We start from the raw sequence: 27,929 nt of genomic DNA, 5'->3' as shown, positions 1-27,929 counted from the left end.
CAAAAGAGACACTGATGTATAGAACAGTCTTATGGACTCTGTGGGAGAGGGTGGGAAGATTTGGGAGAATGGCATTGAAACATGTGAAATATCATGTATGAAACGAGAAAAAAAAAAAAAAAAAAAAAAAGGACAGAAATGGTATGGACCTAACAGAAGCAGAAGATATTAAGAAGAGATGGCAAGAATACACAGAAGAACTGTACAAAAAAGATCTTCATGACCCAGATAATCACGATGGTGTGATCACTGACCTAGAGCCAGACATCCTGGAATGTGAAGTCAAGTGGGCCTTAGAAAGCATCACTACGAACAAAGCTAGTGGAGGTGATGGAATTCCAGTTGAGCTATTTCAAATCCTAAAAGATGATGCTGTGAAAGTGCTGCACTCAATATGCCAGCAAATCTGGAAAACTCAGCAGTGGCCACAGGACTGGAAAAGGTCAGTTTTCATTCCAATCCCAAAGAAAGGCAATGCCAAAGAATGCTCAAACTACTGCACAGTTGCACTCATCTCACACACTAGCAAAGTAATGGTCAAAATTCTCCAAGCCAGGCTTCAGCAATATGTGAACCGTGAACTTCCTGATGTTCAAGCTGGTTTTAGAAAAGGCAGAGGAACCAGAGATCAAATTGCCAACATCTGCTGGATCATAGAAAAAGCAAGAGAGTTCCAGAAAAACATCTATTTCTGCTTTATTGACTATGCCAAAGCCTTTGACTGTGTGGATCACAAGAAACTGTGGAAAATTCTGAAAGAGATGGGAATACCAGACCACCTGATCTGCCTCTTGAGAAACCTGTATGCAGGTCAGGAAGCAACAGTTAGAACTGGACATGGAACAACAGACTGGTTCCAAATAGGAAAAGGAGTTCATCAAGGCTGTATATTGTCACCCTGTTTATTTAACTTATATGCAGAGTACATCATGAGAAACACTGGACTGGAAGAAACACAAGCTGGAATCAAGATTGCCGGGAGAAATATCAATAACCTCAGATATGCAGATGACACCACCCTTATGGCAGAAAGTGAAGAGGAACTAAAAAGCCTCTTGATGAAAGTGAAAGTGGACAGTGAAAAAGTTGGCTTAAAGCTCAACATTCAGAAAACGAAGATCATGGCATCTGGTCCCATCACTTCATGGCAAATAGATGGGGAAATAGTGGAAACAGTATCAAGACTTTATTTTTCTGGGCTCCAAAATCCCTACAGATGGTGACTGCAGCCATGAAATTAAAAGACGCTTACTCCTTGGAAGGAAAGTTATGACCAACCTAGATAGCATATTCAAAAGCAGAGACATTACTTTGCCAACAAAGGTTCGTCTAGTCAAGGCTATGGTTTTTCCTGTGGTCATGTATGGATGTGAGAGTTGGACTGTGAAGAAGGCTGAGCGCCGAAGAATTGATGCTTTTGAACTGTGGTGTTGGAGAAGACTCTTGAGAGTCCCTTGGACTGCAAGGAGATCCAACCAGTCCATTCCGAAGGAGATCAGCCCTGGGATTTCTTTGGAAGGAATGATGCTAAAGCTGAAACTCCAGTACTTTGGCCACCTCATGCGAAGAGTTGACTCATTGGAAAAGACTCTGATGCTGGGAGGGATTGGGGGCAGGAGAAGGGGACGACAGAGGATGAGATGGCTGGATGGCATCACTGACTCGATGGACGTGAGTCTGGGTGAACTCCGGGAGTTGGTGATGGACAGGGAGGCCTGGTGTGCTGCGATTCATGGGGTCGCAAAGAGTCGGACACGACTGAGCGACTGATCTGATCTGATTATGTTTTAAGACTTTAGAATTGATACATCATGTAACAGCACAAGGGTTAGCTGCTTGTTTGAATGGCCTGTGAGCAAAGAATGTTGAAACTTTTTTCATTATTTTCATTGTTGAGTGGTTGAAAAAAATAAAAATAGTACTGCTGCTGCTGCTAAGTCTCTTCAGTCGTGTCCGACTCTGTGTGACCCCACAGATGGCAGCCCACCAGGCTCCCCCATCCCTGGGATTCTCCAGGCAAGAACACTGGAGTGGGTTGCCGTTTCCTTCTCCAGTGCATGAAAGCGGAAAGTGAAAGTGAAGTCGCTCAGTCCTGTCCGACTCTAGTGACCCCACGGACTGCAGCCTACCAGGCTCCTCCGTCCGTGGGATTCTCCAAGCAAAAGTACTGGAGTGGGGTGCCATTGCCTTCTATGTCATGATATGTAGAAATTAGAGAATATCCCCATTTCCGTGCCCGTGAATAATTTGTTTAGAACATGGCCGTGCTCGTTTGTTTCTGGGTTGTCTGTGAGTGTCTTTCTGCTACAACAGCAGAGATAAGCGAGCAGTTGCCAAGAGATGGAGGTGGTGCTCCTGTCGCTTTGAATTGCTGCTCAGTGTATCACCAGTAGCACTGATGCGTTACAGTTTGGCGGTGTGGATGTGCCACACACATCAGTCTATTGTGGCATTTCAAAGAAAATTGCCAGCGATTACCCTTCAGGTAAAAACAAGAAGAGAGTGGACTTGGAATGCTGTGCTTTTTAACACAGTGGAATTTGGGTTCTTTTTACAAAGGTAGATGGCAGGTCATCGTGTTGACTGTGTAAAGGAACTGTACTGAAGAATATGTTACCAAACTAACCACTCACAACAGTATCCCCAGCTCACAGGAAAGCAATGGTCAGAAAAACTAGAAAATTTAACATCACTGAGAGTTTCTTCACAAAAATAAAAGATTCTAATGAGGCTGTAACCAAAGTTAGCAAGCAAGAAAACCATTCACCAGTGTTTAGCTGTAACAGCCAGAGATCCGTGTACAGAGAAAAATCTTATTTCAGACCATTAGACTTTCAGTAATAACTTTTGATTGAGGAGTTGGGGACCTTGAGAGCAATGTCAGTAATCAAAAGGCAAGCAAATTATTTGAGTAGTTTTTTTTTGGCTTGAGTTGACAGATACTACTGCCTCATCTGTTAACAACCGCGGCCTTGTTATTTGGAGTCAATGCCAGGTTTGAAGCGACTGAACAACTGGCCTCTGTGCATAGTCTGTAGAGAACAAGTGCAGGCAAGAGTGTTTTCAAACAAGTTGAGAAGACACAGAATTTGTACATCTGAAGTGGAGTCTGCTAGGATATGTTACAGTGAATGGTGGTGAAAATACTTGTGCAGGAGAAGGGTTTGATGGACAGTTACAAAGCTTGTCGTTTACTGCTGTATTTAAAGTGGATAACCAACAAGGACCCAGTGTACTGCATATGGAACTCTGCTCAGTGTTACGCGGCAACCTGGATGGGAGGGGAGTTTGGGAGAGAATGGATACGTGTCTGTGTATGGCTGAGTTGTTCTGCTGTGCACCTGAAACCATCACAGCATGGCTAATCAGCTATACTCCAATGTAAAATAAAAAGTTTTAAAAAGCCATAAGGCATTCCAGTGTTCTTGCCTGGAGAATTCCAGGGACAGAGGAGCCTGGTAGGAGGCCGTCTGTGGGGTCGCACAGAGTCGGACACTACTGAAGCGACTTAGCAGCAGCAGCAGCAAGGTATTCCAAGCCTATGGTTACCTTATTATGCGTCAATAGACGCTTTACAGAGTGCTTGAATCTGTCGTGTATGATTAATTTATTGAACTAGTAGTATTGCCAGTGAATTTTATTCACTCTCGTTGACTTCATCAACATCAGTTCTGTGAATTTTTGTCAGAAATAAGACCTGAATATTCTGACTTGCCCTACCAAACAGCAGTTCTGGGGCTTAGCAGTGATAAAATTTTATTTATTTATTTTTAAGCTCTGGAATAAGAATTGAAAATTTTCCAAGTGAGAAAGTTTTTGAGTGCCTTCGACTACTGTTATCTTTTTGAAAATAGTTTTTGCTTCAGACCTGATAATGTTTCTTAGTGAATTCAACCTAAAATTATTAAAATAAAACAGTTCTTATGTGCAAAACTTATATTGCATTCCAGTCACTTTGGTGACACCAAACTACAGGAAATATCAAGCTAATCGAGGAGGTTCCACATAACCTTTGATTGGACATGATTCATCTGTAATGTTATGATAAGGTAGATATATGTTTTGAAGAAAAGACTCTTAATAGAATCTGATGGCAGATACCTTCCAAGTCATGGATATGCTACATTAAATCTTGTGCTTATGGATTAGTAACATTATTTGGCAGTATCTTATCTAGGCTGTGTGAAAGGAAACCTTCAAGATATATCAAAATCTCATATGTTATGTGGCAGTTTGGAGGGGAGGAGAGTCTAATACTTAGTTGAAATTTTGAATTTCATCAATAAAAATTTTATGGAAATTAGTTTTTCTCTTTTCCTATATGAGTACCTGTGTGATATTCCCAAATGCTGTCTTGACCCACAAAGCCTAAAATATTTACTATCTGCTATTTTTAGGAAGTTTGCCAATCTCTGGCTTAGAGCAGTGTGATTCAGAACAACCATTTTTCTGACACTTTTTCAACAGTGTTTTTGTTTTGTTTCCTTGCTGTTTCCTCACGGCAAGAAGAGTAGAGTAGAGAGCTTATTATCTTTTCTAGGTCTTGATCCTTATCCTTACAGGAAAGCTTTATGAGCTTGTCATTTATAATGGAGTTTTATATTAGACCTGCCTTGAGGATGTATCATATCTTAATTCCTCCTAGATTTGACCTTGGAAATCACTCAAGGCCAACCATCGTGTGTGTGTGTGTGTGTGTGTGTCTAATTAAGCAGTGAAATTTTTTACTGTTGACTCAATCCTCAAAGTAGACTGAGAGATGGTAAGGAGTATGTTTTGTAAGGCTTGTATGACATATTTTACTAAAAACTTGTGTTAGTTGATGTCAGAATAAATATATTTACTTTTTAAAAATGTGCAATAAAATGTATTGCTCTGCCTGTTAAACAGGTTGCTGCTCATGTTTTAAAGCATGTACTACTTTGTGAAAAATTTAAACCTGGAATAAAGGTAGTAGGAAGAAAACAAATTCGCCCATCCTTTGTGTAAAAACCTCTACTGGAAATACTTTTTTGGTGTTTTCCTTCCCCGCTTTGAGTTAGTGATAGTTTATGCGTGCTTGTTTCAGTCTTACCCCAGCGAGTGTTGATTTTTCCTTTGCAGGGAAATTTGAAAACGGTGTTGCAGAAGGGATGGTGGATCCCAACCTAAACCCCATTTCGGCCTTCCGACTTTCAGTTATTCAGAATTCTGCTGTTTGGGCCATTCTTAATGAGGTAAGACAATACATTAAATCAGTAGAACAGATTAGATTCTACATTTTTTTTTTTTTTACAACATTTGGATTTCATACTTAAGATCTTTTTCGAATTGAAAATTGATTGCCATATCATGCTGTTCACTATCTTGTATTTCAGATCCATATTAAAAAAGTCACAAACTGACCATCTCTACTAAGAAACCAACACATTTTTTTCCCTGTGAATTTGTTGATTAAAGACAGCTGAGCACGTACCTTTTTTTGGTAACTTGAATTCTACCTCTCGCGAAATCTACTGTAGATAAAATGATTGTCATATTTCCACTTGGAAAATGAATCTCCCACGGATAATTGTATTCATTTGAATCTAAGCTGTCCTCCAGTTTTAACTCAACTCAAACGTTTTACAGTTATGACAGCCTGTTAATATGACTTGTACTATTTTGGTATTATACTAATACATAAGAGTTGTACATATTGTTACATTCATTAAATTTGAGAAAAATTAATGTTAAATACATTTTATGAAGGGGGTACTTTTGAAGTTCATTTATTTTAGTATTATAGACCCTCTTTTATAGATGATCAGGGATTATATATATATAAATATATAAATATACATAAAATGTTATGGAGTTAATTTATTAGAAATACTTAAGAAGTACATATTTTTGTGCAGTAAATTTTTGAATCAATACTTTTTTTGAAAACCAGTTACCTTGCTTTTTTAAGTTCTTTCTATATTTTTCTTTGGAAATGCAAACATTACAAGTTAATGCCATTTTTCAAATGCACTGCCATTTAAGAATGATTCTAGATTGATTTCCTAACTGAAGTACTTTTATAATCACAATGATTCTGAGCAAAATATTTTCAAAGCCGTTTGTCATTCCTTAAAGCCAGGATTTTAAAGACCAATGTCCTTCTTGAGGGTTATTTTACTATACTATGTATGGTGTATAGCCACAAAAAATCAGTCTGATAAATTTTAATGTGCAAGGGTGATGCATTTCAACCCAAATTACCATAAACTGAAGTCATTACATTTCCTCTGATATGTAAAATGACAAACTCTTCTTTCTGTATTAATCTTTGTCTAAAATCCACGAATTAGATGCATTTTCTCTTGAGGCTTTTATATCTGCACTCATTCTGAGTTCTGACAAAATGTTTTCTAGGTAATGCTGTTGTACGAGTCACAATTGGTTTAATTTTAAAGAAAAATGTAATGGTGGGTTTTTGGTGAAAGGTATTGTAACAGGTGTATGTTTTTCAAAATAATTTATTCTGTTGCAGTATGAACTGTAAGTAAATTCACATCCAGAGAGTATTTATTACTCTTAAACTTGCAATTCCACATGATGTCACTGTAGACAAAAATATTATCAGCCTTAGCAGTCAGTGATCTTAACTGAAGTCTTTTACAAAATTATGAATTATCAACATCAGTTCCCAGCCACTGTGGTGTCCTCAGGTGGGTTGCAGACAGCTACAGGTGTGCAGAGCTTAAACCCTCTGGGCTTTCCAAATAGCCCATGGCTGAGGCCTTGGGCACTGGAGGTTCTAGCTGGTTGCGTTTAGCTTGGAGAAGTGTCACCCATACCCAGCAGGCTGAACAAATAGCTTTCAAACAGCCTTATTTTCTGTACAGGGTCATGCAGTGAAAAAGGATGGAAAACACAGATAGGGTACAATTTTTTCCATTACTTGAATGGTTCTTGATTTAAAAGTTACACGTTGCCAACAATGATTATTTTTATGTCAAAGTCTAGTTAAACATTTTCCTCAAGGTTTTTAAAATTTACTTCGTATTTTCTTTAATTTACCTTTTCTTCCCAACTCTCCTTGGCCCAGTGCCTGGCAGGGAAATTTCACTGGAAAAGCATAGCCTCTCATTATAAAATATTGGAACCAGCTTCACATACTAAATTGCTGCTCTAACAACCAAGTGGCAGGAGGTAAAAATCTGGGGGTGGGTTTAGAGCCCCCTTGTTTCTCTGCTTCCCAAGTAGCCGACTGTGACCTGAGGAAGAAAGGCCATGCTCTGAGAGTCCGAGGAGTGGCAGTAACTGCAGCTCCTGGCCCTTTGTCAGGGTGCATGTCTTGAGACTGAGCCTTATCCAGGCAGCTCTGCAGAGCTGAGGGTGAAAACTTATTAGCTCATCCCTCCTGTTCCTAAGAAGAGTTTTAGCCACATCTTGTCTTTCAAGGACTCCCTTGTGCACCCCTTCCTTCCTGTGAATTTGTTACCAGCACCTCATTGAGCCCAGAACACTGCCTGACACACGGCAGGTACCCAGGCAGGGTCTGCGGGAAGGGACCAGCTCTTCCAGCCCACACTCCTCTTCCTTTTCCTGAACTCTCTTCAGCTGCTGTCCTTGCCACACACTTGCACGCGTGCGGGCACACACACGGTCTCAACTGTCTAGTTTCTGTTTGTGGGGTGTGTGTGTGCACAGACATGTACTCACTCTGACCAAATGTCAAGCTCCCGTGGGCAAGCGTGTACGTCATGCTTCCTGTCCATCCCCTGTTGTACAGGTGTCCATGGAGCCTCTTCTCTGCTGAGCGCTCCTCCCCTGGTTTCCACTAGACAATTAGAAGCTTGCCAAGAACAGGCAATTCTGGTGGTTGCCCCTAAGAATCAGGTTAGGGACTGAAGTATTGGGACAGAAGATTAGGGAACTTGGAACAGAGAGAAAGTAAATGCTTGACCTTGAATGGATGCTGAACCACTTTTGCCCAAAGAGTGAGTGGGGAAAAGTGTGTCAAGCGGTGGGACTAATTTTACTTTTCTGTGTGTCTATGGCATGCTGTCTCTGGAGCCCTGCTGTCCTCTACAGTAGCCACTGGACAACCGGGCAGCTACTTAAATTAATAAAACATTCAGCTCTGTAGTCACACTGGCCCTCCCTATGGCTAGTGGCCACTGGATCGAACAGCACAGATGTAGAACATCTCCATCATCCCAGAAAATTCTATAGGACAGCACTGTGTCAAGAGTGCTAATATTAACATTTTAGAATTCAGAAGAATGAGTTGCAATCATGAAGCTAAAAGCAGACATGCAGAATATGTCATAGTGTAAATGATGATGAGTATTTGCAGGGAGAAGAGAAAGTTGAGGACCTATTTCCAGGTTCCTGACATCCAGTTCTAAATTCCTTGCTCTCAGTCTCATGCGTTCTTTACGGCATTCACTGTCTCTGCTATTGGAGTCCAGTTAAGATCTACAACTTTAAGTTGAGGTTCCAAAGCTTGTGATTGACAAGCTTTGGAAAACACGAATGCACGTGGCTTATTTAGCACGCAGGCTCTAGACATGTGTGTATAGGTTAATTCAACTGTTGGAGATATCTTTTATAGCTTTTTTAGATCAACAACTGCATCAGTAAATAATTAGGAAAAACGTCAGCAGTGCTGTGAAGTCTTCTCTTAAATGTGTCCTGGTAATGAAAACATTGTCTGCTCACAGTGCTGTCCGTGGAGCCAAGTGTGATTATATGCAAACAGCATGTTTGGAAAGATTGCTCTAATTGATAGCAGTGTGTATTTGTAGCAGCCAGACTTCTGTGGATGACCCCCAGTGACTTTAGATTTTGAGTGTATGTGAAACCTGTGATTATGACCCGTAATTATGTTGTACAGCAAAAGGGAGATTATCTGGGAACAGCTAGCCAAATCATGTGGGCCCTGAGTTTTCTCAGGCTGTCAGCAGAAGTCAGAGATTCAAAGCAGGAGGACTTGAGACACCATGGCTGGTTTCAGATGGGGGCAGCCACATGAGGAGAAATGCCTCTAAAGGAGCTGAGAGGCCCTAGCCGGCAGCCAAGGGAATGGAAACTGCAGTCCTGCAGCCGCAGGAACTGAACTCAACCAGCAATCTGAAGGAGTCTGCAGATGGACTCTGCTTCAGCAGCCAAGAGCCTGGTCCCCACCAGCACCTGGATTCCAGCCTTCTGAGACCTTGAGCAGAGAGCACAGTCCTGTCTGCCTGGACTTCTGGCCTACAGACCTGTGAGATAATAGATGGGTATTGTGTTAAGCTTTTAAATTTGCCGTGATTTAATGCAGCAATAGAAAATGAATATGATATTTAAAAGAGGTGAAGCAGAAAAGTCTTCCTACTTGATTCCTTTGGTGTGTTATTTTTATTTTTTAAATTGGAGGATAACTGCTTTACAATATTGTGTCGGTTTCTGCCATACATCAGCATGAATCAGCCACAGGTATACCTATGTCCCCTCCCTTCTGAAAACCCCTCCCACTCTATCCCACCCCGCTAGATTGTCACAGAGCACTGGCTTGAGTTTCCTGAGTCATAGAGCAAATTCTCACTTGCTGTTTTACGTATGGTAATGTACGTTTCCATGCTGTTCTCTCAATCCGTCCCACCTCTCCTTCCCCAACTGTGTCCACAGATCTGTTCTCTGTCTGCATCTCCATTGCTGCCCTGCAAATAGGATCATCAGTACCATCCTTCTAGATTCCATATGCATGCATTAATATACAATATCTGTCTTTCTCTTTTTGACTTACTTCACTCTGTATGATAGACTCTAGGTTCATCCATCTCTAGGACTGACTCCGATGTACACTTTTTTATTTAATAGCTGAGTAGTATTCCACTGTATATATGTACCACAATTTATTTATCCATTCATCTGTTGATGGACATCTAAGTTGCTTCCATGTCCTAGCTATTGTAAAAAGTGCTGCAATGAACATTGGGATTACATGTGTCTCTTTCATTTATGGTTTTCTCAGGCTATATACCCAGTAGTGGGATTGTTGGGTCATGTGGTAGTTCTGTTCCTAGTTTTTCAAGGAATTGTCATACCAGCTGCATCAGTTTACATTCCCACCAACAGTGCGAGAGCGTTCCCTTTTCTCCAGATCTTCTCCAGCATTCATGGTTTGTAGGTTTTTTACTGAAGACCCTTCTGACTGGCATGAGGTGATACTTCCTTGTAGTTCTGATTTGCATTAATAATGAGCTATGTTGAGCATCTTTTCATGTTTGTTGGCCATCTGTATGTTTTCTGAGAAATGTCTGTTTAGGTCATCCGTCCATTTTTTGATTGGGTTTTCTGTTTTGGAGCTGCACAAGCTGCTTGTGTATCTTGGAGATTAATCCTTTATCAGTTGTTTTGTTTGCCTGTTGTTTTATTTCTCCCATTCTGAGGGTTGTCTTTTAATCTTTATTGTTTCCTTTGCCATGCAAAAGCTTTTCATTAAGTCCCATTTGTTTACTTTTATTTCTATTACTCTAGGAGGTGGGTCATGGAGAAGCTTGCTGTGATGTATGTCAGAGTGTACTACGTATGTTTTCCTGTAAAAGCTTTATGGTTTCTGGCCTTACATTTAAATCTTTAATCCATTTTGAGTTTATTTCTTGTGTTAGTGTTCTAGTTTCATTTTTTTATACATAGTTGGGTTATTTCTTGATAAACACATGAATAAAGTCTTGTCCTACCAGATTATATATCCAAGTCTCATCTGGAATTCTCTCCCAAAGACCTCAGTTAATTTTCATTGGAAGGTTATTGGCAAAAACCTGCAGCAGCTTAGCAGCGCATTTCATAAAGGAACTGCTAGCATGACATTGCAGGAGCAGGATCCAGTAAGGCATATTTTTCCTGGAATCAGTGTCACTTTATGTTGATTTTGATTGTTCTGAGCCTGTCAGTTGTTACTAAGAATGAATAATGCTATTTTAAATAAGCTATTAAGAGGAAGAAAAGTATGCCTTTGTGTAGAGATCAAATCATCTGCTCTGTATTACTTTATAATCTAAGCACAGATCAAATCCTATATGTGCTAAACAAAGTTTTGTAATTCATTTATTTTCCAAAATACTTTTGCTTCCAAACTGTTAATTGCTGGTTTAATTTTGGTTTATCCATATTTTTTGTGCTTCTTTGACTATATTGCCATAGCCCTGATATAAGAAAAGTTGAAAGAAAATGAGAGGCTAAAGTTATCAAAAAGTCAAAGACTTGAGTCATAATCGTATCTGAAGTCCTAAAGGAAAGGAAACATTTCCAAGCTATGGAGCAGTGTTTATAGTGTGTGAGATTTAGTTTGAGAATTGTATATCTTTAATTAGTAATCTTAACATATATATGGCATAACTAATATGCTTCATTTCTTCAATGCATGTGAACCTACAGTGCTGAAGAGACCACTACAAGAGTATTACTAAAAAAAAAAAAAAAAAAACAGGCATTTTTTTATATTTATATACCCGTATCATCACTATCTATACAGAAACTTGACTCTTCTTGCCCGAAACACTCGCTTCACCTGTTAGGGTGCTAGCTAGAGCATTTCCAGAGGAACAAACCAGAAAGGGCTGGAGCTTCGGAGTATGAGTGGGCAATTTAGATGTCATTCAAAAAACGTAAACTGAGTGTTGGCCTGGAAACGCTTGTGTGGAAAAACGTTAGGAACTGTGGTGCTAAAACTGTTCTAGAATAAGGATTGTCTGCTGTGGGGAACATTCCATATTCTTGGACTCAAGGAAGGCTGTTTAATTCAGAGCATTAGTGATTAGCAAATTGCCCTGGAATCAAAGATTTGGTACTTGAGTTTGATAAGCATTCCATTATTTGTTCGAAATGCTCAGTTTGCTGAAATTTGGGTGAAAATACCTTTTGAAGACACAGTCTCTGAGCCTTAATGATGGCCGGTGTGGACAGTACTGTAAGATGCACTGCCAGCAGATTTGACGTTTTCAGTGTAGTCGGTCGTGTTTTCTAAGAAAGATTTTAGAGATCAGCTGATTAAATGTAACCATTGTTTCATTTATGGGGTGAAAAACTAAAGCATTTCTCCTTGAAAACAAACTTCGTTTGGAAAGGCTGTCTTTGCGATTGGGGGTGTTTTTGGAAGCACCCCTGGGAGAAGCTGCCTGAAGAACTGCTTTTCCAGGTTGTACCAATGTTTTTTTTTTTTCCCCTGAAATAATATTGTACATATTTCCCTTATAACATCTTCATTGGTTGGATTGGTAATAACTGTAGTACTATTTTAGGTCCTGTTGGATTTTCAAAGGCAGATTATTTATTTTCTAATTTGCTGCTAAAACTGAAAACCTGATAACTGGTCCCGTTGACTGTGCCTTCATCACTGTTTCTCTGTGCCACAACCGTTCATGTGTATTTGAAATAAAGAAGTTTAAAAAGCCATGTTGAATTCAAGACTCCTTCTAATAAAAAACAGGTAAAACTTCATGAGTACCAAGCTTTTTTATTATTATAGTTTTGTTTAACACTGATATATAATAATAGCTTACCAGGACTATTTTCAGTTAGAAAACAATAGTAGATTTGTGTGTTTTGGAAAGTCTTTAAAAAAAAAAAAAGCCTTAGTTGTTAAGACCACGATTATCAGCGTGATACAGAGGTTCACTCATGCCTTGCGTGTGTTATACAGTTCCCAGAGTAAGAATAGCTTCTGGGGGACTCTTCATCTACTACATTTTGTTGGTTGGGTATTTTTTTTTTTTGGCATAAATAATGGCTATTAGTGACATTTACAGCCTGTAGTTCAGTGATTCCTAAAGAGACTCTTAAAGCTTAAATTAGGACCCTGTGGCTTATATAAAAGTTTAAAATGTGGCCTGTTAGAAATGGGGGTGACTCTGTACCTTGTCAGTAACAGTTGGGGAGGGGATGGGACACACATGACTATTACGTGGATACGTGTTCAAAAATAATTTGTTAAAAAGTTTTACCTTTTTATTTTCTTCATAGCCTTAGTACTTTGCATATCATTCTGTGTGCAAATATTTATGAATAAAAGGTAACACTTTAGTTTAAAAAATATTTATTGTAGAAATGTACATTTAATTAGTTTTAAGGAATGTACTAAGTATTAACATTTATAGTTCTTCAAATTTGCAAACTTTATACCTTTAAGATATCTACAATGATAGTTTATTTACAGGTTTCACAAGAAATCACCACCTCACCAATACTGCTGCTCAGATGTAAGGGGCGCCCTGGCTCACTTCACTCTGTACTTGTAGAAGGAGCAGAGCGTGTGGGTGAAGTTCCAGCCCAATGCTAGTGACAGCCCGTAGAGCAGGATGAGAGGTGCAAACGGGTAGAGAAGGATCACCGTGTTTTTCAGAAATGGCAGCGCTGGAAAAGGACAGGATCCGGGTTAAGGGTGAGAGTCAACATCGCCAGCTAGTAATGGATGAAGTGGGGAATTTAAGCCTGTGATGCTTCAGAAGCTTCCCATCTTAATGTACCAGCAGAGATGGATGATGTTATAGGAAAAAACCAACTTTCAGCTGTTGGAGATTTCCCGACCGAGGGAGTGTTACACCTCCACTTTGAGAAGGTGAGCTCTCAACTAGGATCCCAGACTTTAGGAAAGAAATGAAGCTCTCAAATATAAAACCCACCCCCAGATATCTGTGTTTCTTTCTTTCTCACTTGTCACTTCCTGTTAGTGGGTCCATACCCCATGCATTCAAATCTAAGTGTTTCTCATACAAGTAGTCCCCAAACTGAAACTGAGCTGTGCCCAAAGAATCTTCTAAATTGTAGGGAGTTACCAGGACAGTGATCCAAAATCCACTTCCATCTCTCCCGAACGAGAGACAGGACCTCCCTCATGCCCACAACGAGGTGTTACAATTTGGAGATGGGGGGGCAAGTGGTTCCTGACAAAGTCAAGGGGACTCTCTGACCAGTGGAATCAGTCACACGTGAGTCCAAGTGACTTAGGTTTACGGTAAGATCCTGAACATCTAGAGGGACAGTAAAGGAAAGGGCTACAACACATAACACTAACAAGTCATACGATCTCTAAATTTAACTCCTAATAGCAGTCATTTCTTAACATACATGAAGAAAAATAAATACGGTTCTCATTCATACTGTGAAAGATGAACCGAGAGCAGGATTGAATAATGAATTTATAAACATATCCTGAGTTCAGCAGGATCAAGCTGGGCTTGATCATCTGTGATCATCCACAGCACCTCTCACCCCTAGGCTTCTCCAGTCCAGCAGGTGGCCTGGGACCAACACAGATGTTTACAAAATGAAAAATATTTCAGAACCGTCCCCCAATCATAAAACAGAAAATACGGCAAAGGTTTTAAACATGCCCAGACACTGGACCCAACCCTTTCCTCATCTGACTGCCTGCTGGTAACCCAGAACCCAAAAGCCTGGGAGAAAAAAAACTCGTCATGGGTTCCTGCAAGAAACCGGGAGAGCATCAGTATGGTTTAACATGGTTCCTTGAAATTACAAAGTTTGTTATGTACCAGCTATGCCACTTTGGAGCTACGGGACCATGGATAAATTACTTAATCTCTCTGGGCTTGTCTCATTTGAAAAATGGGGAATAGTAAACCTGTATCATGTAACTAAAGATTAACTGGGAGAATTTATGTAAAACACCAGGGACAGTGCCAGCTCCATAAAGCTCACTGTATTACTGTTACAACTTCTCCCCTCCCCGTAGTGTTGTCAACCAAAAAAATCAATTACTTACCACTGTATCCTAAGAAAGTTACATAGATATAGTAGCCAACGGCAACCAACCATAAGGTATTTCCAACTAAATATCCAATAAATGTGTCTGTTAGGATGACATCTGCTGAAGAGACACGGACAATGAGTCTTTTTTCAGTGAGTACAATGAAGACTTTCTGATGACAAGTTTAGAAGAAACTGCTACTTACGGTTGATGAAAAAAAGCTGTATAAAATGCAGAATGACCAGGAGAGGATAAAAAGCATTCAGATGCACATCGAAGGCATAGCCCCACTCCACATCATAGTCTCTGCTCTGCCGTTTCACTAAATACTTATTGGAGATAAACCTGAAAAAAAAAGGTAACATTTCTTTCATAATACAATAAAATTAACCCCATGCGTATTTACTGACTATTTTCTATGGCTCAAGCATTATTCCAGACACTGGAGATATGGTGGTAAACAAATTTCTGCCTTCAATCTAGTGGGAGTGGACTGACAGTACAGTCAGATGGCCCTACGGAGAAAGACTAAGCAGGACAGAAGGGCAGAGGCTACCAAGGTGAAATGTTAACTATGACAAGTCATGAGAGAGCGACATCTGGGCAAAGAACCAGGGGCAGTGATGGGAACCCCTGGGGCAGAGCCTGCCAAGCAGAGAGGAGTCTCGAGCACAGAGTGGGGGAGGGGCTCAGAGTGCCTGCAACTGGTGAGAAGACAGCAGGCAATGAAATGGCACAAGAAAAAGGAGCATCTTATAGACCCTGTGGCCACTGTCAGACGTTTGGCTCTTACTCTTGGTGGAATAAGAAGTCACTGAGGAGTTCCCAAAAGGACGTTTGGCTTACTGTTTTGACGGGGTTCCTCTGGCTGCAGTCTGAGAACAGACCCTGGGGACAATGGAAGCGAAGCGGCAGGAGGGAAGGCACTGTGAGGAAGAGAGGAGAGGGTGGCGGCAGCGGGGGCGCTGGTCTGGGGCGACTACAGCAGGGACGCCCGAAAGACAAGAGTGGAGTACTAGACAGTGGGTGCCAGAGGAAAAGGTCAGTCAAGGACAACTGAGAGACTCCTGCCTTAAAACCACTGAAAGATGGAGGTGCCACTGAGGCAGGAGTGGCTGCACCAAGAGTGATTTGGGTGCAGGAAGGGGAGAGCACAGGAGTTTGGACCTGGCCCTGTTATGGTGAAGAAGTAAGAAATACAGAAAGAAGGTCTAGAAGCTTAGAGGAGCAGTCCACACAGGGGATATACAGATTCATGTGTGCAGATGCTATTAAAAGCCATGAACTTGAATGAGATCACCCAGAGTGAACACAAATAGGGAACAGGTCTGTGGCCTAAGACTGGGGTCACATACACCCCACCAACCCCCGCCCCGCTGTGGAAAGTTCAGGGAATCCTGAGGAACCAGTAAGGAAAGAGTGGCCAGTGACATCTCCAGCCACAGGAACAGTCACTCAAGCTCGTGCCTCTGTTCCACAGCATGGTCTCATGGTTCCTTTAAAAGATGAATAAATGAAAAGGCAGACATTCAGGTAACAGAAAGACAGGTCTGCAAAGGAAAAGAACAAAAAGGATTGTAAACAGTAATGGAAATTTGATGGTTTGCTTCTACATGTGATTTCAAGGATACTGTTAAGAAAAATGCTATGCCTACAGTGGAAATAAAAATAGAAAAAGAAACGAGAGGTGTTATAGTACTAATAAAATAGTCCTATACTCAATTGTCTGAAAATGTCAAGATCAGAGTGCTTTGGTAGAACAAACTGGAACTTACCAAAACACCTTCCACATGAGCCAAGGCTGTGCTATAAAATGAACGGAGTAAGAAGCGTTTAGCCCATCCAAGGGCTCCCATTCAATGGTCCTGCTGCCGCCCCACCCCTCTGCTCAGCCCTTAAACAGGTGCTTCCCAGGCTTCTGGCCTTCATCCAGGTCTCACCTCTAGAACACTGACACTCCTCCCGGGACAGCTCAAGACAGCTGAGTCCTCCCCTCCCACCTTCAGATTAAGAATGCCAGTCACATCCTCATTTTGGCCAGACTGCTGCAGCCTCCAAGTTCCCTCCCCCAGTGTCTACTGCTGCTGGTAAGTCGCTTCAGTCGTGTCCGACTCTGTGCGACCCCACAGACGGCAGCCCACCAGGCTCCCCTGTCACTGGGATTCTCCAGGCAAGAACACTGGAGTGGGTTGCCATTTCCTTCTCCAATGCGTGAAAGTGAAAGTGAAAGTGAAGTTGTTCAGTCGTGTTCAACTCTTAGTGACCCCATGGACTGCAGCCCACCAGGCTCCTCCATCCATGGGATTTTCCAGGCCAAGAGTACTGGAGTGTGGTGCCAATGCCTTCTCCGCCGCCAGTGTCTAATGAACCTTTATTTCATTATCAACAAGTCTCCTGAACTCAGCATGTCCCATATGGAATGCACCAGCACCCAAAGCCCACATGGGCACTCATAAGCCCACAGCCTGCAGGCCACCCTAGAGGCCCTGGGCTCCCCCCTCTTCCCTACCATCCTCCACTTTTGGAATCACCACACTAGTTTGGGCTTCCTCTGCTCAAACGCAGATCACACAACTGCACCCAGCCTCACCACTCTCTCCAGCTCATCCTCTTCCACAGTCAGATTTTTCATTAGTTCAGTTTAGTTCAGTTGCTCAGTTGTGTCCAGGCCTCCCTGTCCATCACAAACTCCCGGAGCCTACCCAAACTCACGTCCATTGAGTCAGTGATGCCATCCAACCATCTCATCCTCTGTCGTCCCCTCCTCCTCCTGCCCCCAATCCCTCCCAGCATCAGGGTCTTTTCCAATGAGCCAGTTCTTCGCATCAGGTGGCCAAAGTACTGGAGTTTCAGCTTCAACATCAGTCCTTCCAATGAACACCCAGGACTGATCTCCTTTAGGATGGACTGGTTGGATCTCCTTGCAGTCCAAGGGACTCTCAAGAGTCTTCTCCAACACCACAGTTCAAAAGCATCTTCTTCGGTGCTCAGCTTTCTTTATAGTCCAATTCTCACATCCATTCATAACTACTGGAAAAACCATAGCCTTGACTAGATGGACCTTTGTTGGCAAAGTAATGTCTCTGCTTTTTAATATGCTGTCTAGGTTGGTTGTAACTTTCCTTCCAAGGAGCAAGCGTCTTTTAATTTCATGGCCACAATCACCATCTGCAGTGATTTTGGAGCCCCCAAAATACAGTTAGCCACTGTTTCCACATCTATTTGCCATCTTAGTTAGCAGTATCCTTTTTAGGACAGATTTTAGAATTTAAGGGGCTTCCCTTGTGGCTCAGGTGGTAAAGAATCCACCTGCAATGCAGGAGACCTGGGTTCGATCCCTGGGTTGGGAAGATCCCCTGGAGAAGGAAAAGGTTACCCACCCCTGTATTCTGGCCTGGAGAATTCCACAGACTATGGGATCTATGGGGTCGCAAAGAGTCAGACATGACTGAGCAACTTTCACTTAGAATTTTAGATTACTGGTGCATGCATTTTTTGACTACCCAGCACATACAAAACCTATTGGACTGGTCAGGAGTTAACAAAGCAAACAGGCTGTATCCATCAGAGGCCAGCCTCTCACAATCTTGCTCAAAATGTTAACAGCTACCATTTATTGAGCACAGACTGTATGCCAGGTGCTTTTCATAGTACAAGCTTTTCAAATACCTCACAAATAGATAATTAACGTCCATCTTCCAAGGACAGGGTAAATGGCCGAGCTGGCACTCGAACCCAGGTCTCTCTGCAACTCAGGTTCCAGTGTTTTCTCTGATACACAGCAGCAACCACCAGCCCCCTGCTGAGCTCACCCGCCTGTCCACCCCTTCCACCAACCACACAAGAGCACCCATCAAAACATCAAACGCCAAATTGATACTCAGCACACTATTACTGGTACAGCAAACCCAGAGAGAGTCAGACTGAGAAATCAGTCAACTTCAGCAGAATTGGCTGTAAAACATTTTTGCAAAATCAGGGATTTTGTTAATACGACATAATCATGACTTCAATTCACTTATCTGGTGCAGTTTGACAAAGCAGACCATCCCCCGAAAAGTATTTTCTGCTCTAGGTGCCAACACAGGAGAATGAGATATGGTAATCCTGGCGGACAAAATCAGTGCTTTCAGTTCATAGAGTTTCCATTTCCATCAGCTACTCTCTGAAGCAAACAGAGGGAGGCTCTACAGTAGCATCTGAAAAACCAAAGCTTCTGTACTTACCACATTAAAGTTGATATGAGAAGACCGACGCCTACACAGTCTATGAATACCACCCAAAGGAGCAGCTTTATCGTCTCAAAAAACCCCATGTCCAGCACAAAGCCAAATCCTATCGTGGACACTGCAAGAAAGATTTACAAGATGCATTCAGGCACTTTGCTAGATTCTAAGCATACAGGCCAGTTTCTGCCTTTCAGATGCCCATTCCAGAATGGGATGCAGGTATGTAAAATAAGCTATCTTACTAATAAATGTAACTGATTAAGAAATGCAGATCGCCCTGGAACACACAACTACCACTGAGATACCTGACGTTTACTGAGGAGGCCCCCATATATCTGTGACTCACCAGGGTAGCCCCAGCATTCAGAATACGACCATTACTGAGAAGGCACTCACATGTTTAAACCCAGTTAAAGGTGGGCTTCCCTGGTGGCTTAGATTGTAAAGAATCTGCCTGCAATGCAGGAGACCCAGGTTTGACTCCTGGCTCAGGAAGATCCTCTGGAGAAGGAAATGGCTACCCACTCCCGTATTCTTGCCTGCTGAATTTCACGGACAGAGGAGACTGGAAGGCTACAGTCCAAGGGGTCACAAAAAGTCAGACATGATTGAGACACTAAAAGTGGTTCAGACCCTTTCACTGCACTATTGGAGAACTTAAAGCAGTTTCTCAAGATCACATTAGTACTTTCAGAACCCTCACTCTGGATGGGCCTGATGAAAGTGAGAAGTGAAAGTGTTAGTCCCTCAGTCATGTCTGACTCTTTGCGACCCCATAGACGGTAGCCCACCAGGCTCCTCTGTCCATGGCATTCTTCAGGCAAGAATACTGGAACAGGTTGCCATTCCCTTCTCCAGGGGATCTTCCTGACCCAGGGATTGAACATGCATCTCCTGCACTGCAGAGGTTATTTACCAACTGAGTCACCAGGGAAGCCCTGGATCAGCCTGAGGTGAAATGTAATTTCCAATCTCAGTAGTCCTTTTTCACAGTAAGTTTGCATTTGGGTATCAGTGAATTTATGAGAAATGTGAAAGTGTTAATTGCTTGGTTGTATCTGATTCTTTTGCGACCCTATGGACTGTAGCCTACCAGGCTACTCTGTCCATGGAATTCTCCAGGCAAGAATACTGGAGTGGGTAGCCATTTCCTTCTGCAGGGGATCTTCCTGACCCAGGGATCGAACTCAGGTCTCCAGCACTGCAGGCAGATTCTTCACCATCTGAAGCACCAGGGAAGCCCTACGTATTTATCATGGCAGTTGAAAGACATGGAGTGACTCTGTACTGTGCTTTTCAAAGTTCCCAGGAACCATTTTCCTCTGGCATCTGCTTGGGACCTTTAAAATCAGGAAGAATACCACTCTCTTTCCTGTGAGGAGATTTTGGAGACTTCAGAAAGGAAGACAACGGCTTCAGAGAACCCCAAATTATGACCCATAACACGCTGACAACAGGATTCTCCAAATGACAAGTCCAACCTGAAACACTCAATTGATTTCTCAACTCTCCTGCAGATAAACACTTACCACAGAGCCAGATACTTAACAGGACCAAGAAAGCCGGGTCATCCCTGGCCCACTGATCTTTTGTCTGCTTCCTATAGTGAAAGTTTCTATAAACTCTCTGTGGGGAAGTGAATAGGTAGAGCATCTGCCAGGCAGCAAACTCAAAGTCCATCTGCCGGAAACGGAAAAGCCTCCTCAGGTATTTGTAGCGTTTTGCTCCCGCTGTGTGTCTGGCTGCATCCCTGGAACTCAACACTCCGTTCCCCTGCGCTGGGGAATTCACCGAAGTACTTGGTAACATCTTCCTAGATAGAAGGGAGGGAAAACTATATTATTAATACAAATCACCAGAAGAAACTGCCAGCCTCTAGCACCCCTCTTCTGAGTTATTTAGGAGAGAAGTCACCTCACATTTTGGCCCCGATCCCTGAGAAGAGGCAGGACTCAGAGTAAATTTGGTTTTGAGGCTGATTTGGGAGCTGGAGAACTGCCCATTGCACTTCAGGAAAGGGCTGCCCCGTGGCCTTCTGAACCTTCATAATAACGCTTTTACAAGGTCCACCCATTCTCTGTACTTCATTTCTGTCAATCCTCAGACATGCTCCACCTCTCCCCACCTCCTCCCACCCCTTCTCCAGAAGCAGAGATAGTGATGGAGCCAAAATTTGAACTCAGGCAGTCTGAATCAAAAGTCCACCTGTCATCTGTGCTAACAATCAAGACTTTAAGGAAAAGCCTTTGCTGAACCCAAACAGAAACGATGTTCCCGACGAGGTAAAGTAAATGGCTTATCACACAAGTCCATCAGCGCCTCACCAACAAACAACTCGTTCATTAGCATGGGATGTAAAAACAAGGCAAAACTCAAACGCATAGTGTTTTACTTCCTGAATAGTTCATCATGGTCCAGTCCAACTAGTCTGAAGCCAGGGAGGCGCTGGTCATCGTCCGGCCTCCATGTCCCGCCCCGGCAGCCCAGTGTCGGGCTCCACTCCCCAGGCCTCCAGGACGCCAGCTGCTCCCCGCCCGCTCGGGGCCTCCGGTACGGCGGCCAGATTGAGCATAAAAACACATGACGTCCAGTTACAACTGCATTGCAGATACAACAGTAATTTGTAATATAAGCAGGTCCGAAACACTGCGTGAGACCCACAGCTATGCAGACATCATTCGCTGTTATCTGAAATTCGGCTGTAACCAGCCTCCGCGATGGTGTCTGGCAGCCCCACCGCAGCCCGAGCAGCCGGACCCGGGCGCGGTCACTCCAGGGCCGGGTGATGTGGGGCCGCAAGTTGCCGGAGGAAAAGGCTGACCAGCGAGCCCGAGTCGCGCGCAGACGGGGCCGTCGGCAGGCCTCACCTGGAGCCCCGCGGCGGCGTCCACCGGCTTCACATACACCCGCCACCACCGCCGAGCAGCCGACCCAGCAGCCGCTGGGCCAACTTCCCTCCCCGCTACGTCAACCACGTAGGGGGCGCGTCGCGTCACGTGACCCACAAACGCCGCGCGCGATACCTTTCGCGTTACGTCTCTCGCCGCGCGCCCACCGGAAGTGGTTGCTACCGCTCTTTTTCCGGTTCCGCCCGCCGCAGCGTCACTGGCGTCCTGAGGAGTCTGGGCCATCTCGGAAGGAGAGGGTGGAGGCCGCGGCCAGCTGGAGGCGCAGTCATGCCCCGGTATTACGAGGACAAGCCTGAGGGCGGCGCGTGCGCGGGCGTGAAGGAGGATCTGGGCTTGTGTCTGCTGCAGTCTGACTGCGTGCTCAAGGTAGCGCGGCCTGGCGCTCGGATGACCGAGGCCCGAAGCGGGGAGGCGAGGCTGGCGGAGGGTCCCTAGCGGGCCCCAGTGGTGGCTGAGTCGTGCCTCCGAGTTCGCGGTCTTAGGTGTCCACCAACTTAATGAACTTGGGCGAGTCCACTGTTGGAACCTGACTTCCCAATAGTGAAATTGGAGAGAACGGTGCTGCCCCTTTGGGTTTTTGTAAAGTTTAAACCATCTCGAGTCCTGAAACACGAAATGCTGCTGCTTTGCTGGGTTCTGGTGGCATATAGGAGAGTATCACAGGTTTCTGGAGCCCTCGAAAATGAGAACCAGTAAATTCGCAGATAATTACATGAACCTGGCATACTGTGTTGCCTCGTGAAACCTCCTTTCTCAGTTCAGTTGTGGCTGAATAGATGCTGTATTTACTTTGTGCTGGTCTGAACTTGTTGCTGAGTTCTGTGTATTCCAGGATAAGCTGTCAAAGAGGCAGCTTTTTTATTTTCACACTTTGTATCTTGCGCCCCCTACCGTTGATCTTGTGGTTTTAGGTGCTGTGATGGGAGACAGGAATTTGCTATCTTTCCCTCAGTACAGTCACAGGTCTTCTCTGGAGCCAATCTGATATCACGCGTGCCTTAGTCGTTTCCTACTTTTTGCGACCCTGTAGACCCTACCCTCTAAGCTCCTCTGTCCATGGGATGGTCCAGGCAGGAATACTGGAGTTAGTTGTCGTGCCCGCCTCCAGGGGATCTTCCCGACCTGGGATCGAACCCGTGTCTTTTGTGTCTCCTGCGTTGGCAACTGAGTTCTTTACCACTAGCGCCACCTGGGAAGCCCAGTGAAGTTCAAAGTCGACTGGCAAACCTGGATTCTGCCCTTCAGTTCAGTTCAGTCGCTCAGTCGTGTCCGACTCTTTGCAACCCCACGGACTGAAGCACTCCAGGCTTCCCTATCACCAGCTCCCGGAGTTTACTCAGACTCATGTCCATTGAGTTGGTGATGCCATCCAACCATCTCATCCTCTGTCGTCCCCTTCTCCTGCCTTCAATTTTTCCCAGCATCAGGGTCTTTTCCAGTGAGCCAGTTATTCGCATCAGGTGGCCAAAGTATTGGATTATCAGCTTCAGCATCAGTCCTTCCAGTGAATATTCAGGACTGATTTCCTTCAGGATAGACTGGTTGGATCTCCTTGCTGTCCAAAGGGCTCTCAAGGGTCTTCTCCAACACCACAGTTCAAAAGCATCAATTCTTTGGTGCTCAGCTTTCTTTATAGTCCAGCTGTCACATCCATACATGACTACTGAAAAAACCAGAACTATTATTAGATGGACCATTACCAAAGTAATGTTTCTGCTTTTTAATATCCTGTCTAGGTTGGTCATAACTTTTCTTCTAAGGAGCAAGCATCTTTTAATTTCATGGCTGCAGTCACCATCTGCAGTGATTTTGGAGCCCCCAAAATAAAATCTGTCACTGTTTCCATTGTTTCCCCATCTATTTGCCATGAAGTGATGGGACCAGATGCCATGACCTTCGTTTTCTGAATGTTGAGCTTTAAGCCAACTTTTTCAATCTCCTCTTTCACTTTCTTCAAGAGGCTCTTTGGTTCTTTGCTTTCTTCCATAAGTGTGGTGTCATCTGCATATCTAAGGTTATTGCTGTTTGTCCAAGCAATCCTGATTCCAGCTTGTGCTTCATCCAGTCCAGCATTTCTCATGATATACTGTGCATGGAAGTTAAATAAGCAGGATGACAATATACAGCCTTGATGTACTCCTTTTTTGATTTGGAACCAGTCTGTTGTTCCAAGGCCAGTTCTCACTTGTTCTTGACCTGCATACAGGTTTCTCAGGAGGCAGGTTAGATGGTCTGGTGTTCCCATCTGTTTAGAATTTTCCACAGTTTATTGTGATCCACACAAAGGCTTTGGCGTAGTCAGTAAAGCAGAAGTAGATGTTTGTCTGGAACTCTCATTTTTCCATGATCAAACAGATGTTGGCAGCTTGATCTCTGCATTTTCTAAATCCAGCTTGAACATAAGAAAGTTCACGGTTCACGTACTATTGAAGCCTGGCTTGGAGAATTTTGAGCATTACTTTGCTAGCGTGTGAGATGAGTATAATTGTGCGGTAATTTCAGCATTCTTTGTCATTGCCTTTTTTTGGGATTGGAATGAAATCTGACCTTTTCCAGTCCTATGGCCACTGTTGAGTTTTCCAAGTTTGCTGGCATATTGAGTGCAGCACTTTCACAGCATCATCTTTTAGGATTTGAAATAGCTCAACTGGAATTCCATCCCCTCCACTAACTTTGTTTGTAGTGATGCCTCCTAAGGCCCACTTGACTTCGCATTTTAGGATGTCTAGCTCTAGGAGATGGCAACGGCACCCCACTCCAGTACTCTTGCCTGGAAAATCCCATGGACGGAGGAGTCTAGTAGGCTGCAGTCCATGGGGTCACTAAGAGTTGGACACGACTGAAGCGATTTAGCAGCAGCAGCAGCTCTAGGTGAGGGATCACACCATCGTGATTATCTGGGTTGTGAAGATCTTTTTTGTATAGTTCTGTGTATTCTTGCCACCTCTTCTTAATATCTTCTGCTTCTGTTAGATCCATACCATTTCTGTCCTTAATATTGAGTCCATCTTTGCATGAAATGTTCTCTTGGTATCCCTAACTTTCTTGAAAAGATCTCTAGTCTTTCCCATTCTATTGTTTTCCTCTTATTTCTTTGCATTGATCATTGAGGAAAGCTTTCTTATCTCTCCTTGATATTCTTTGGAACTCTGCATTCAAATGGATATGTTTTTCCTTTTCTCCTTTGTCCTTTGCTTCTCTTCACAGCTATTTTTAAGCCCTCCTCCGACAACCATTTTGCTTTTTTGCATTTCTTTTTCTTGGGTATGGTCTTGATCACTGCGTCCTGTACAGTGTCACAAACCTCCGTCCATAGTTCTTCAGGCACTCTATCAGATTGAATCCTTTGAATCTATATGTCACTTCCACTGTATAATCGTTAGGGATTTGATTTAGGTCATACCTGAATGGTCTAGTGGTTTTCCCTACTTTCTTCAATTTAAGTCTGAATTGGGCAATAGGCAGTTCATGATCTGAGCCACAGTCAGCTCCCAGTCTTGTTTTTGCTGACTTGCTAGAGTCAGAAGTCTTGTTAGAGCTTCTCCATCTTTGGCTGCAAAGAATATAATCAATCTGATTTTGGTGTTGACCATCTGGTGATGTCCATGTGTAGAATCTTCTCTTGTGTTGTTGGAAGAGGGTTTCACTATGACCAAAGAGGGTGTTCGCTATGACCAGTGCGTTCTCTTGGCAAAACTCTATTAGCCTTTGCCTGCTTCATTTTGTACTCCAAGGCCAAATTTGCCTGTTACTCCAGGTGTTTCTTGACTTCCTACTTTTGCATTCCAATCCCCTTTAATGAAAAGGACATCTTTTTTGAGTGTTAGTTCTAGAAAGTCTTGTATGTCTTCATAGAACTGCTCAACTTCAGCTTCTTCAGCGTTACTCGTTGGGGCATAGACTTGGATTACTGTGATATTGAATGGTTTGCCTTGGAAACAGATCATTCTGTTGTTTTTGAGATTGCACCCAAGTACTGCATTTTGGACTCTTGTTGACTGTGATGGCTACTCCATTTCTTCCAAGGGATTCTTGCCCACAGTAGTAGATATAATGGTCATCTGAGTTAAACTCACCCGTTCCAGTCTGTTTTAGTTCGCTGATTCCTAAAATGTCTATGTTCACTCTTGCCATCTCCTGTTTAACCACTTGCAGTTTGCCTTGATTCATGGACCTGACATTCCGGTTCCTGTACAGTATTGCTCTTTATAGCATCAAACCTTGCTTCTATCGCTAGTCACATCCACAACTGGGTGGTGTTTTTGCTTTGGCTCCATCTCTTCATTCTTTCTGGAGTTAGTTCTCCACTGATCTCCAGTAGCATATTGAGCACCTACCGACCTGGGAGTTCATCTTTCAGTGTCCTATCTTTTTGCCTTTTCATACTGTTCATGGAGTTCTCAAAGCAAGAATACTGAAGTGGTTTGCCAGTCTCTTCTCCAGTGGACCACATTTTGTCATAACTCTCCACCATGACCCGTCCATCTTGGGTGGCCCTACACTGCATGGCTCATAGTTTCATTGAGTTAGACAATGCTGTGGTCCATGTGATTAGATTGGTTCGTGTTCTGTGATTGTGGTTTTCTTTCTGTCTGCCCTCCGATGGAGAAGGGTAAGAGGCTTATGGGAGCTTCCTGATGGGAGAGATTGACTGAGGGGGAAACTGAGTCTTGTTCTGATGGGCGGGGCCGTGCTCAATAAGTCTTTAACTCAATTTTCTGTTGATAATCGGGTCTGTGTTCCATGTCATTTGACCTGAGGCCAAACTATGGTGGACGTAATGAGGATAATGGCGACCTCCTTTGTACAAAGGTCCCAGGTACACACTGCTGCACTCAAGTGCTGCCTATCCTGCAGCAAGTTGCTTGTGGTTATTCTTGCATCTGGAGATGTAATTTCAGAAAGTTGCCCTTATTTCAAAGGAAAGACAACTACCCAAATATGGACATCAATGATATTGGCGATATTGGTGTTTCTGCTAATTGATGATTTACATTTGGTTCACTGGTGTTGACAGGGGCTGTGTGAAGTGAAAGTTGCTGAGTCGTGTCTGACTCTTTGCGACCCCATGGACTGTACAGTCCATGGAATTCTCCAGGCCAGAGTACTGGAGCCTTTCCCTTCTCCAGGGGATATTCCCAACCCAGGGATCAAACCCAGGTCTCCCATGTTGCCGGCAGATTCTTTACCAGCTGAGCTACAAGGAAGGACTGGGTGAGCTTTGGTAAATACTTGTTTAATGAGTAGAGGAGCAAAGTGCCTTGGGTGCCCAAGGGAGAGCAGCTTATTTTGCTTGAGAGTTTGGAAACTTCTCACCAGAGGAGGTGACCTTTGCTCTGAGTCTTAAAGGTTGAGTAGTAGTTGATGATGGAGAAGGCAGTGGCAACCCACTCCAGTGTTCTTGCCTGGAGAACCCCAGGGACGGGGGAGCCTGTCTATGGCTCCCCAGAGACGGTGGGCTGCCGTCTGTGGGGTCGCACAGAGTCGGACACGACTGAAGTGACTTAGCAGCAGCAGCAGTTGATGAAGTAAAGGAGTGGAGGCTGTGGTGGCTGTGGGGAGACTCTGAAACAACAGCATGTACAGAAAAATCAGGGAGATGTGGGAGGGCCACCCAGAAGCTGGGCTGGAGGAGGAGAGAAAGGTTGCCATGGACGATGGCCCTGGTGTGTCAGAGTGAAGGGCTTGGGCGCAGAGTAGGACTGAGGAAAGAAACTTTGGAAGTGGAAGAGGACACTGGTGATAAGGAGAACCCTGAATTGGTTTTTGCAGTGATGGGTTGATTTAGCAAACAGTTGAGTGCCAAGTCTGATTGCAGGACACAGATAAATGACCTCTGGGAAGCTGGAAAGCTGTAGGCAGAGAGAATGACCAGGATGTGAGGCACAGACGCTCCTTGCCCCCATTGAGTACACGGCCTTTTTGTTGCTGAATGTGGTCAACTAGGAGAACGTGTCATTGTATTTATAAACAGTCTCTTAAATGGAAGTGCATTTGCAGTTTGTGTTAAATTCATCCTGAACGGTCACTTCAGCAGGACTGGAAAGGGGCAATAGTGAGGCAAAACACTGAGTCATGCACACCCAG

The 27,929-nt window shown here is 43.6% G+C and overlaps 3 protein-coding genes across 6 annotated transcripts in view; 2 read left to right on the top strand and 1 right to left on the bottom strand.

The window, feature by feature from the left end:
- MGAT4A (alpha-1,3-mannosyl-glycoprotein 4-beta-N-acetylglucosaminyltransferase A) overlaps window positions 1-12,390 on the top strand; it is a 127,978-nt gene extending 115,588 nt beyond the window's left edge. For all 3 annotated transcript variants that reach the window (XM_070798281.1, XM_070798279.1, XM_070798280.1), the window contains 2 exons: window positions 5,104-5,216; window positions 5,358-12,390. In XM_070798281.1, coding sequence (XP_070654382.1) covers window positions 5,104-5,216; window positions 5,358-5,384 — 140 coding nt within the window. In that variant the 3' untranslated portion in view covers window positions 5,385-12,390. The remainder of the gene's footprint in view (window positions 1-5,103; window positions 5,217-5,357) is intronic.
- Window positions 12,391-13,013: 623 nt separating this feature from the next.
- UNC50 (unc-50 inner nuclear membrane RNA binding protein) lies at window positions 13,014-21,958 on the bottom strand. Of its 2 annotated transcripts, none has more exons than XM_019969762.2 (6): window positions 21,801-21,958; window positions 20,463-20,746; window positions 18,931-19,051; window positions 14,910-15,049; window positions 14,720-14,824; window positions 13,014-13,347 (listed from the first exon to the last, which is right to left on the bottom strand). In XM_019969762.2, exons 2-6 carry the CDS (start codon window positions 20,740-20,742, stop codon window positions 13,211-13,213), a joined length of 783 nt encoding a protein of 260 aa, XP_019825321.1. In that variant the 5' UTR covers window positions 20,743-20,746; window positions 21,801-21,958; the 3' UTR covers window positions 13,014-13,210. The 2 variants fall into 2 exon arrangements, with proteins under 2 accessions (XP_019825321.1, XP_019825322.1); XM_019969763.2 differs by having other exon boundaries at window positions 14,720-14,821; window positions 21,801-21,957.
- A 51-nt stretch (window positions 21,959-22,009) lies between these two features.
- COA5 (cytochrome c oxidase assembly factor 5) overlaps window positions 22,010-27,929 on the top strand; it is a 34,649-nt gene continuing 28,729 nt past the window's right edge. Inside the window, exon 1 of the mRNA XM_019969765.2 lies at window positions 22,010-22,208. Coding sequence (XP_019825324.1) covers window positions 22,110-22,208 — 99 coding nt within the window. The 5' untranslated portion in view covers window positions 22,010-22,109. The remainder of the gene's footprint in view (window positions 22,209-27,929) is intronic.

Source organism: Bos indicus, chromosome 11 (assembly GCF_029378745.1).
Source record: "Bos indicus isolate NIAB-ARS_2022 breed Sahiwal x Tharparkar chromosome 11, NIAB-ARS_B.indTharparkar_mat_pri_1.0, whole genome shotgun sequence".
Classification (NCBI taxonomy): domain Eukaryota; kingdom Metazoa; phylum Chordata; class Mammalia; order Artiodactyla; family Bovidae; genus Bos; species Bos indicus.
The sequence above is the reverse complement of the archived record's forward strand: the minus strand, read 5'-3'. Positions and strand labels throughout refer to the sequence as shown.